Source organism: Schistocerca nitens, chromosome 2 (assembly GCF_023898315.1).
Source record: "Schistocerca nitens isolate TAMUIC-IGC-003100 chromosome 2, iqSchNite1.1, whole genome shotgun sequence".
Taxonomy (NCBI): domain Eukaryota; kingdom Metazoa; phylum Arthropoda; class Insecta; order Orthoptera; family Acrididae; genus Schistocerca; species Schistocerca nitens.
Genome location: NC_064615.1, coordinates 700,975,112 through 700,988,050, shown reverse-complemented (window position 1 = coordinate 700,988,050; position 12,939 = coordinate 700,975,112). Strand labels below are relative to the sequence as shown.

The 12,939-nt window shown below is 37.9% G+C and overlaps 1 protein-coding gene across 1 annotated transcript in view; it reads right to left on the bottom strand.

Annotated features, from left to right (window-relative positions):
* Positions 1-8,370, bottom strand: part of LOC126235270 (telomerase reverse transcriptase-like) — a 186,903-nt gene extending 178,533 nt beyond the window's left edge. The window contains exon 1 of the mRNA XM_049943999.1: positions 7,711-8,370. Within this exon, the coding sequence (XP_049799956.1) occupies positions 7,711-8,370 (660 nt within the window). The remainder of the gene's footprint in view (positions 1-7,710) is intronic.
* Between the last annotated feature and the right edge of the window lie 4,569 nt (positions 8,371-12,939).

The following is a 12,939-nucleotide window of genomic DNA, read 5'->3' as shown; positions in this document are numbered from 1 at the left end:
CTATTTTTCACGAAATTTCACAAGTGTGAAATATTAAAGATAGAAAGTTGTAATTTTGGATTTGGATTCTGTTTTATAAAAAAATGTATTCCAGAAGTTTTTAAGAAGTTGCCTCTCTATTTTTCAGGTTGTTAAATAAACCATTATTTTTGCACTAAAATTTGTAATATCATGGCACATCAACTAGCCTTTAAAAGCAAGTTACAATGAAACAAGTACACCACCATGTTAATTAAAAGTAATAATGAAACTGTACCAAATTGCAAGATAATTATGTAACTTAACAGAGATAAAAATGGCAGTGTACAGACATGTTTCTGAAATAAACTGCTTTCAGCTGTATATGAATTTTTGTGGAACACGATTTGTTTCAAGATGTTAAATCACATCTCAGACGTACATCTACAAGATACACTGACATTATGACAAAAAAATGGATTCTTATCCTAATAATCTAAACTGTATGACAACCAATACGAAATACTTACATACCAATGAACCATTTAAGCCCTGATACAGGAAGGAGGGTGACTCAACCTTCTTGAAATAATATGGCAACAAGCAGGGTATCATAGTTCAAATTAACCAGTTGGAAAACTGACAGTTAAAAGGATATTTACCTACATTGAAATGAGCAAAATAACAAAAAGTAAAAGACCCAGCTAGCAACATTGAAAGCCCATGATTAAGAAAACTCCTTCATACCAGGAATTGGCGGATAACAACCCGCCAGGCAACTTGCCATGGAGAGCCACACTACTAGTCGATGTGTTTATGTGTGTCATGGAGGACACTAGCGCTACCATCCACAATGTGGGGAAAGTTACAAACATTTTCACATATGCTGTTACACAGCACAACAATATAAACTATAAAACACTTCAGCATAAAAATCGTTACAACCAAACAGACCAGACATAGTGGTAATGAAATCACACTACGGAGATTGGACGAAGGGGAAGATGAGTTCACGGGTTACCATAGGATACCATACTTTGCCACAATTTCACAGAAATTAGACAAAAAGTTCAGGACAAAAAAGATAAAGCTAGTACTCTTTATCCCACAAAATCGTGGCCAAAGACTTGTAAATAGAGAGAAGCTAGTCTGTCACAAGTACAACACTACTGGCATATTTTGCATCAGTTGTGACAATTGTCCTGCCAGGTATGTGGGATATTAGATTTCGAGAACACAAGAGTCTGAAGAATTCGAAACCTACTTTAAGTGGTCACTTACACGATTCTGGCCACTTAATAACAGGTGTAGCTAATAATTTAATAGTCCTACAAAGAGAAGTAAAAGGTCAGGCATTAAACATTCTGCAAGAGTTTGACACTGTGCAGAGTCTACAGCTATATCCCCAACACACCCTTAACAATAAAGTGGAATTAAGACAGTACAATAAACTGTCAAACTTTGATTGCATTTCAGGGACATAATGTCATAGTTGTTTGACAGCTCGGTTATTGATCCTGGGCTTTTTGTTATATGCTCTTGCGCTTAGTCTATTTGGTTTTAACAATGTTTATGCTGAAGTATTTTATAGTTTGTATGGTTGTGCTGTGTACAGGGGCCTCAATTATTCCCATGATATTTGGATATGTGTGAAAATGTTTATAATTTTCCCCACTCTGAGTATGGTGGTGATACTCCCCACCGTAACACACATGAGCACACTGACTAGCAGTGTGGCCCTGCATGGCAAGGCAGCTGGAGGTTTGCTGTGTGCAGCTTCCTGGTATGAAGTGAGTTTTCTTGACTGTGGGCTTTTAATATTGCTAGCTGGGGCTTTTACCTTTTCTCATTTTCTTATTTTGCTCTTTTCATTGTAGGTAGACACACTTTAGCGTGTCAGTCTATCAATTGGGTAATGCCCTGCTTGTTGTGGGTAACAGTATTTTACTCTGATAAGATTGAGTCCCCTTCCTTCCCATATTGGGGCTTAAATGTTTTACTGCTGTGTGAGTATTTTGTACAGGTAGTCGCAGAGCATAGATTATTAGGATAGGTATCTGTTTTTTATCATAATGTCGATGGTATATTCCCCATCTTGCAGATGTACATCTGAAGATGTGATGTGAAATTATGAAATCGGCCGTGTTCCTGTAAAGATTCATATACAGCTGAAAGCAGTTTATTTCAGCAAAATGGATTATTTCAGCTATGGGTGTCCACAACATAAAACTATTTATAGTATGGAGACAGTTCAGAGGTTGCAATGTACCTTTATTCCATTAGAAAAATTCTAGAAGTTGGAATTTAAGAGTTATCTAGTTGATATTTTTATGGAACATACATAGAGTAAAGTATAGCTCATAGAAAAATTGGGAAAGTTGTTGGCCTTCAACTATACAATGATAAGTAAGCTCTTGCAGTCATAAAGGGTACCATCTGAGCACTGCTGCAGGCACTTATTTCGTTTTAACTACAGTTGTTCTGTTTGCTGTCTGGTATGAAATCGCACCAACAGTATAAAAGGACCACCACCACAGTGGTTCATGGAGATTCATTCAATTGTTGTCAATCATCAGTAGATGTGTAGTACTTACGTCCACAGCCATGTACACAGAGCCTCTAATGACAATGAAGATGGCTGACTTGAAATTACATATCGTGTATTTGTGTAAATGTATACAGGTGAACTTCAGTGGACTGATAATTTAGTGGAGAGCCTGTATATTACTTTTGTGTTCTAGAAAACCATGTAGTAAGTGGCATTGCGTATTTACCAGTTTTAGGGGCAAGCAATTAAATATACAGATGGAGCAATAATTAGCAATCTCTGAACTTTGAGTGGAGGGTGTCTCTATCAAGTGCTGGTTAGGGCATGAAAACTTTAAAAAATATTAATTTATGCATGTGAAACTTGTTAAAAAAGTCAACTCTCATTGATTCCCATAGTTCTAGACTTGTTTTGACTACAAACAAAGGGTTAGAACAATTTATTCTAGTTCGGCGAGCTGGACAGTGGACTGAAGATTATGGGCAGCATGTTTCTCGACTACTTTCTGGCTCTCTGCACAAATAATTTTCAGGTCTTAATAAATGACAGTGGTATTTAAAATTGTACAAACCCATATTAAAAAACAAAAAACAAATACCATCTTATGAAGCAGTAAGAACACTTTTAACCTGCCACCCCACAGAGTCACAATAGCAGCACACCTGAATGAGATATTGGGGTGATGCAAAACATTTACTGGTGTGTGTACTTATTTGATGTATTAATGTGGAGCTGGAATGTAGCTCATTGTCCTTCTAGACACACATGACAGCAAGAGACTCTCTCCCCCACACCCAGCATAAAATCGATGCAGAACAGGGAGACTGATCAAATATTGTGGTGAAATCCACTTTGCCGAACAGCATACCATTACAGCTTCTCCTTGATTTGGTAGATGTGATAACATTGAGGTCCTGAGTCAACAAAGAAAGTAAGTTGGTCTTAGGATAAATGATCATTCCGGATATTCCTCCAGAATTACCACAAATAATAATGGATGATTACATCTACTTCAGCATCCCACAAGCTACCTGACGGTGTGTGGGGGAGGGTAGTCTTGGTACCACTAACTGATTGCCGCTTCCTTGTTCCACACATGAATAGTGCATGGGTAGAATGATTGTTGATAAGCCTCTGTACTAGCTCTAATTTCTCGAATTTTCTTGTCGGGGTCATTTTGCAAGATTTGTGTGGGAGGAAGTAATATGTTATTTGACTCTTCCCGGGAAGTACTCTCTCTGAAATTTCAGTAACGCCTCTCCTGTAGCATCTGCCACTGGAGCTTGTTGAGCATCTCTGTAACACTCTCATGCTGATCCTATGATGGAATGTATCGGTCTTTGTGGGATCTTCTCTATCTCTTCTGTCAGTCCTACATGGTAAGGGTCTCAGATTGATGAACAATACTCAAAATCAGTTGAACAAGAACCTTGTAAGCCATTTGTGTAGTGAATGAGTTACATTTCCTTAAGATCCTTTTTCTGCATCTCAGTCTGGCATCTGCCTTTCCTGTATTTGTTTTATGTTGTCATTTAACTTAATGTTGCTTTGGATAGTTATACTTAAGATATTTTATGATAAATACTGTTTCCAGCAATTTGTAATCAATAGTGTAGTTGTACTGTACTGGATTTCTTTTCTATGTATGCATAATATGTTACATTTATTTATGTTCATGGTCAACTGTCAGAGCCTACACTACTCATCAACTCTCTGTAGGTTATTCTGCAAGCTGATACTGTCTTCTGGCATTGCTACTTTCTTATAGACAACCTCATCAACTATGAACAGTCTTACAGAAATTCTGATACTTTCTACTAGATTATTTATATACACAGTAGACTGTAATGGGCTGTAATGTAACATGAAACTCTTCAGAATAACATGTTCCATTATTATCTCTTAGACAGACAAAAGATGTTCATGAGAGTTAAAAAGATATTTTAAGTAGTTAACAAGTAAGGGACAGCTGACTGTGCGCATACTTTGTAGTGTATGTGAAGATTTGCAGAAAGAGAAGTGAATTCCAAGCATTGCCAAGGTGCAGCAGCAATTTTGCTGTCTCAGCCAGCTGTGGAAGCCTGCTTATTCTTTGAAGTTGCAACTTGGCAGTGCCTTGGAAATTGCGGAGAAAAGGGGTGCTGGTGACAATGCCCACGTCCAGAAACAGAAGAAGAGAGTCTGTAATGTATTGACTATTCTGTCACAACATACCTGAATGAGAGCTTCTGTTATAACCCTAACTATTTGAGAGTAATAGTATAGCTATCTCTATACCTCAACAGTGTGTGTTTTATGAAAGAAGCAGAATATAGAAGAGGTTGTTAACAGTGGAAACATTAATTCATAGCAAATTAGAGTAGTTGTACACTCTCCTACAGCCCTTGACCTTCTGCAAACAGAAACAAGTAACACAGTCATAGCAGGCCCATCAAGAAACTATGAAAAAACTACAGTCAAGATTAAAGATGGTAACATTTATTCCAAATAGCATTAGGGTGAAAGATCATAAATGAAGCTGTTTGGAGCAGTTCTACCACAAGAATCATCTGTTACTTCTCTTCAGGCACCATCACACTTCCTTGTGGTACTCTGGAAATTATGTTTACAACTGTCAATTTTGTTCCATTAAGAGCAACATGCCGAGTTCTATCTGCAAGGAAGTGTTGAATTCAGTCACAAACCTGTAGCTCATATTGTTTCATTAAATAGCAGTGTGGGTGCCCCTTGCCTTCAGTCAGGAAACACAATATCAGCCTGACTGCTGTTGTCTACAGCACTATGACTTTCATGGAGGAACAAATCGAGCCCAGTTTTGCAAGATTGATAAGGAAAAAACTGCAGAAACTAAAACACCATGCCTTTTAAAATTCTGTTCATGATGTACACATGTTTGGTTTATTTGCCCTAATAATTTCTATTAGTTAATAGCGAGGCCCTTCTGCTTCTCTACACAATTTTTTTAACAAGATTTTGCATGACTTTTCTGCACTGAGAAAATATCACTTATCGAATGTTGTGGAGCTTTGTCTGTTTTACTTATTCAATTTTGTAACTGAACTAGTCAATCCTGCAATGTCTTGACATTGTTAAATAGGTATGGGAATTGGACAGACATCTTAATTTCTTTCTCCCCCCAAATATATGTCCATTTCCTCCTCTCCATGTCCATTTCCTCCCCCAACTCTGCCTCCCCCCCCCTCGACCTTGAGTCTTGTTTATTGTTATTGGCTATGAAATCTTGATCGGAAATTGAAGTAGCTTAAAATAAATGCATAAATCATATGGGATCATTAGTATGTGAGGTGAGAGACCTCTCCTGCTTCTGGATCTATGTGGACAGCAGCTTCAATCAGAGTATTTTGCGTAGGTTTAATTTGCAAATGGGTAGCATCACAAAGTTTCAGTTGATTCAAATTCTGTAGTAGTATTCTAATCACACGCCGATAAGCCATAAATACAACTTTCCTGTTTTCTGTGAAAACAACTAAGACAAAGAAAACAAAACAGCACATAGTCATGTACACAATTTTTGTTTAAAATTATACAGTGTATAAGAAGAAAGAATATGTACATGGAAGAAGCAACTTGTGTAATGGTTTAAATTCCCTACTATCATTGTTAAAATTGCAAGAACGAAAACGAAGCAACATTTTTGCAGCACAGCATAGCATTTTCTTTCTCATAGTCAGTTTCAACAGAATTTTATTCATACAACGAAAGAAAAAATGTCATTGGGCACTATGTCAGGAGATTAGGATTGGGGATGGGGGTTATTTGATAGCCTAAGGATGCAGGCCGTATGACTGTGTCCTGTGCAGAATGAAGTGGGACACTGTCATGGAAGCAGAACACCCCTTGAGCAGCTTCCATCAACATTTTGTCTTAACAGCCTCTTGTAATCTCACCAGGAGATTTTGGTAATATGATCCTGTGATGGTTTGTCTCTTATGAGCATAATCTGTTAGCAACACAGCAAAAGAACATTGCAGATCCAAAAAACACTCAACAACACTTTGCCTGATAACTCCCAGTTCCTTCTTTGCTTGGGAGTTATAGTGATACATACAGAGATACACCCACCACTCATTCATGGCTTTTAGTAGATGCTAAAGAAGTCATCTTGTATGTGATGATCCCACTACAACATCAAATTCTACACACTAAAATAAATTCTGTATAAACATGCTCAACATCAGACAGGCATGAGACAAATCTATAAGGACAGTTCAAAATACAAAGAACCAACAGGTTGCTCTTATACAGACACAAGACACTGCAGGCTAGGAAATGCAAAACTACCTCAGAATGCATCAATAATGTCAGTAATGTTGGCTGCAATAGTGGCAGTTCTTAAATAAGCAGAAATGGGGAGTACTGCTGTATTATCAGACTGCCGTTTGCACTGGTACTATAGCATCCCTATACATACAATATTTTAGGATTAGGGTGGAAACATAGAAAATGTGAAAGATACACAGCACTATTCTAGGGGAGAGTGGGGTTGGGGGACAGGGGAATGGCTAGCCAAACAATCAACCTTCAGTTAGTTGCAATACAATAATAAAATACTGGCCTTTATTTTTTCAAGCAGAAAAACAAAATGGTTACTAAACTGGAATGGAATGTACTATAGATACAATTATCCAAATATATCTTAACAGCAATGATATGCAGTTGTTAATCATGATTGTAGGACATCAGTAAAATCGTGGATTCTGCTTAAGATCCCTCTTCTAGGTATGCATGTCAAATACATCAAACCACACATGTGGACATGAAAATGCAGTGTTTCACATTTTATATGTTGTTTGTCTGAGGGAGAAAAAGAGGAGGAGAGGGGGGGGGGGGGGGTGGCAGCACATACAAGAATAGACTCATGAACTCAAGCTACCTACAAGCTCAAGAATGTTACTAGGTTCTAGTAAGTTCATTGAGTATCACAAAATATACAACTATTTTAATGAACATTGGTTTCAATATAATCAGTGTTAATAACTGTGGCAATGGCTCTATTTGCTACTGCCACTGTAAGTAGTTTATAGTGTCACTGGTGCACTGTTGCTCTGAGTGTGGGGAAAAACATTATGCTTTATTCCCTTTAACCAACACAAAAACTACAGTTTATCAAACAAGTGACAAATACAGTTATTTTATCAATTTACAATGACAGTCTGTGACTTGGCCCAATGATTTAAACTCACCTTTAACAACAGGCACTTCTTCATTTCATAAGATGATATAGCTTTCAGCCAGGATATTGACTTCATATTTAAATGACAAATAAGAGGTACCAGGTCATGAACAGCATCTGCTGATGATAGTGTTAATCTATGCACAAACTTCAGTATCTGCTTTTTGTTGTACAGTGTGCCTAGTAGAGCTTTTGGGAATGTTTTACTGATAGTTACATTGAGAAATCCAAATAGTTCTTTATCTGTAAGTGGCATTTCGGAGTTCCCTGTGCAGTGCTTTAATATTTCTTTGTAATGAGTACTGCGGTGCTTCCTGATTAAACTCTGTAACACCGTCTTTAGGTGTGTAAAGTCATTATTGATATTCTTTGTTGGACTGCCATCTATCTCCCCAACATCTTTGTGCAAAATAATGCTGAGTAATGTATCACTGTTTTGGACACTTAAATTATATTGATCACTGTTCCACTGAAATCTCAAATCTCGTGGTTTCAGAAACTCGACTTTTGGATTAACTTTTACTGAATACCTCTCACCAGAGGTTCTCTTCTGTACATCTTGTTCAATGAAAGGTTTGTATATCTTTCTTTTCTTGGACCTTCTCCTTTTACCATTACTTGACGTAGATGGATGCTCATTTCCATCAGTAACTCTTTGTCCACAAGACATTATTGTCCTGTCCTCTGCCTTTTCAGAGCTGTGGCTTTCCCTGCAAAAATAAAACACTTTAATAAAAAAAGCATAGGTGGAATACCAGATGGGACAGGTATGTAGGAGAGAGAGAGAGAGAGAGAGAGAGAGAGAGAGAGAGAGAGAGAGAGAGAGAGAGACCAGGCAGGGAAAATGTACATATCTCATAACTATGATTGCTCACAATACTAGCATTTATGAAACTACCACTGTTATATTCTTAATTAACATCAAATACTCTCACTGAATTCATTCCGGAAATAGCCAACACTCATTATTTACATGCACATATGTGTACTATACACCTTTAACCACAGTATTTGTGGAATTAATGCTCACTCCGGTATTTTTTACATATATACATTTTAGCTGCAATTAGTGAATTGCACCTAAAGGAGTTCTAAATACAGCTGAAAGTAAACTGCTGAAATAAAATTTTGCATCACCTATATACATATACATAAATGTTTGTGCTTAAGATTCAAGAGAAATGGAAGAATAAACCTTATGGAACTAAAAGAAATAGTTTTACTGTGAAAATAATAATAATAATAATAATAATAATAATAATAATGGCAATCTGTTCACAAGTGTACACATGTGAAGTCACACCCTGATATGTAGCATTGTTCAACACTGTTTGCTACACTCTGTGCCTCATAATAAGCTTAGATTCCTCTTAGCATGCTGCCAACAATGTGGTTGAGATTTTACCGATCAAGTCTGCCCCCTTGACAGTAGACCTCTTGAGGCCATCCAATGTCTGAGGAGAGTTCCTGTGACAACACACTGTATGCTCTAACTGATCCCAAGCAGCCCTTAATTGTATCCATTCTGACACATGCCCCACATCAAGCTATTTCATTCAGTTGACTGTTGTCACCTACAGGAAGGTGTTCACAAGCTGAGCGTGGTTTGCTTGTGCGTTATTAGTCCTGAAGGATAAACCACTACAGAAATGTAAGCTGAAGGGCTGAGCAATATATTGGAGTTACCTGTCTCAATACTGCGTAGGCCACAAATTATCCTTGATAAAAATCGATGCCCAAAATCTGTACTTGTACCAGCTGAAAACAAGTTAGAGCCATTTATCTGCTGAGACTATTATACATCATGCAAGAGAGATCTATTGGTGCCAGCCTCTACACTCTACTGCACAACAATCACCAAGCATCTGAAGCAGGCACCATTGATCCAAAATTCCACTCCTGGTGTGTGTGTGTTGGAGTGGGGTTGGGGTGGGGGGGAGGTGCAGTGAGGATATCAGTGCCCTCACAAAAAGTAGTAGAAATTAATGTGGTTAATACATTAAAAATGTTGGAAAAGTAGAAAGAGACAATCTGACATAAAATTGCACCCCCCCCCCCCCCCCGTCTCACTCAAGGATACTTGCACAATTACACTGTCTCACATCCTACAAGATAAAGTAAACGTGATCAAATGTTCCAAAGCTGTCAATTACACCACAAGTTAATGATGGAGAAGCTAAATTAACTACAGAGGAGTATGTGGCTAGATGGTCACTTACAAAAAGCATCCATGAACCACCCACACTGAAGAAATAATAAAAATTTCTCCTTAAAATTTTAGGGACACACTGGAAATTTTACACAATCTTAAATGCCTTACAACATTTGTATCATTGTCAGCTGACATAGAGACACTTCTGTAGGTAAATTAGCTGCTGCCCTCATTTCAATATAAAACACAGTCCACTAAAATTTGGTATACTGATCTGCATGCCACAAGCACCACATGCTGAAGGGTCCTGAGACTGCAGTCATGTGTGTGTGAGTTGCGTTTGTGTGAGTGTGTATGTGTGTGTGTTTGCTGTCTAATTCTGACGAAGGCCTTACTGGCCGAAATCTATATATGTGACAGTCTTTTTGTTGTGCCTATCTGCGACTCAGCATCTCCGCTATATGCTGAGTAGGAACTTTCCTTTTCACAATATCATTAGCTTATTTTATATTTTTTAAAATTTTCTTCACAGAGGTCTGTAGGTAACTTGCCGCTATATGGTAATACTAGTGTTCTCTGGTGACTGATCAGTTTGCACTTGGTTGAGGTATACAGCATATGATGAGGCATAATGTACCCACATGCCAATGTTGTTAACAGTACTTTAGCATCAAGATTATTTATAGTTTTAAAATTTGATAATAGTTCTCTATAATGACAGAAGTGTGGGCAGCATCGGTCAGTGTCATCTGTTGTTATGACTGATGCTGATCTCCTTTTTGTCCTGACAGTCAAGGGGCACAACCATTCCAACGGAATTGGACACGATTTCTCGGTAACTTTTATAATTTCATTGTAACATTTATGTTAAACGTTGTCTATTTATATCTTGTACATGTTTCTCTGTAGTCTTCGAAAATGATGTACTATTGAAACGCGTAAGGCATATTGTCATTACAGAAGTGTCCGATTCAAAGCGTCTGCTTTGACCCATGATGTCATCAATATGACGTCACAAGTCGCCTAACGAGAAGCGGTTCTTCTTAGGGTTGTAGCTCCCTTCAGTAGATACAATAAACTGATCCTAAGATACAGATGCTTCAGTAGCTGATAAGTGTTTTTTGGCTTTTTTTAAAAAAATCTCACGAGCTAGAATAAACAGATCCACTTTATTAAGCAATCAGTAAAAAAACGAAACTGAAACATAACAGCAAAATCGAAAATGGTAAACTGCTCTCTGGCGACTTGTGACGTCATTTAGACCCGAAACGGCTACTTCCAACGCTTACAAAATGACAACGTAGTTACTAGACACACACACCAACAAAAATAAAAATGACAATAAATAACATCTCGCTCCATAAATGAAATGAAACTAACGGGGGAATCAAGGAAATTCGGGCTTTAAAGCGGGACAAGCTAAATATACGACAGTATGGGCAGCATCGGTCAGTGTCATCTGTTGTTATTAGTATTAAAAAAATTTAATTACAAGATTCCGCTACACCAACAAAACCACAGGAATCGGACAGTTCCCTTGACATGAACTCAACTGCTGATATCAGTACGATAAAACCAACAAATCCGAAATGTGGAATCAGACATTTCCCTTGACTTATATAACACAACAGCAGCTTTTTTCTTTTTTTTTTTTTTAAAAAAAAAACAGGACCTAAAACTCCCCATATTTACTGCATCAATTAAAACACTACCGACCTGCCATAAACACACATTACATCGCAATTATTATAGACTAAAACCAAAATAAAAATTACTTACCACAAAAAATATCTGCAGCAATATCACCTAAGCCTAGGTTGTCCAAAACACACACACACACACACACACACACACACACACACATACAAAAAAGCGCACGCGGCGCCACATATTATGTCCCTGTCAAAGCCGCCGGAACTATGAACCCGACATTTTTCATCCAATAGAAAGAGCCGAGAGTTTGGCTGAAATAAGTCAAGTTTCAGGTTCAAATATGTCATTCGTATAATGTGTCCGTTTGAAAATACTCGCCAACATCACGTTATACTATTTACGGCGTTTCTTGCACGTTTCCTTTGTCATTGGTCAAAGCCGACGACTCATATTGAACCTGTTTTATATACACGCTCATTATACGTGTGTGTATTTCAAGCGTGTGCTTTCAATCTGCAGGCAACACAGCATATAGACGTTTCACAAACGTCATCTCTCCCAAGCAAAGTGCGCATTATTACGCTACCTACAATGAACGTGTATTTGCGTATCAAAACCAGCCGCATTAGAGCACAGCATTAAAAAAAAGAAGAAGAGTACCGGTGTTTAACTATGAAGGAGACATGTGTAATTCTAGCCGTCCTATTTTTCTGTTTAATTTTTGACTTTACTTGCGGTAGACTGTACAAAGGATTGCCCAAACGCTGCGCTTACTGGAAAAAGTATTTACTTACCCCTTTAGGAAGAAACACGTCAACAACGGCAATGTAAATTTCTTCGCGTAGCTAGAATCTGCAGGCACAAAACTTCGTGTACACGAACCCCAAAACACGGTGTAACAATTACAACTACTTCGAACAAGTCGTAACTCGCTCCATCCAGAGATAATTAACAGTTCCTATACTCCAGTGAGTTTAGAGGCAAAGAGACAATCTCTTTTATTTCTGGGGGTAGCCATCTTTGAAAGGCTGCGACTCGCTGTTGCGAGGCAGCCATGGAGGTATACCTCCATGGAGGCAGCGCATCAGTCACTACGTTTACATGCGTCACATCTTCCGAAAGACGAAAACCGAATTTCTAAAACATCCTTTCGCTGTCGTGTTTACATGTTAAGGTCTGAAATGGATTTGCTGGCCCAGTTAAATATGGCGCGTGGAAAACAGCTGATCCAGTTTCTGATTCAGTAAATATAATCGTTATTGCTCTTCACTTAAATATTAAACGTAGGCAGCTTCATGCTCAATTTAATATTTCTGTTTATCCTTCACTGCATAGTAATTCCATATTAACCGCATGTTTTGAAAACAAGACGTAGATTGACGACTCAAGCACATTTAAAAACCGACTACGTTGACATAAGAGCGAAAATCGGTT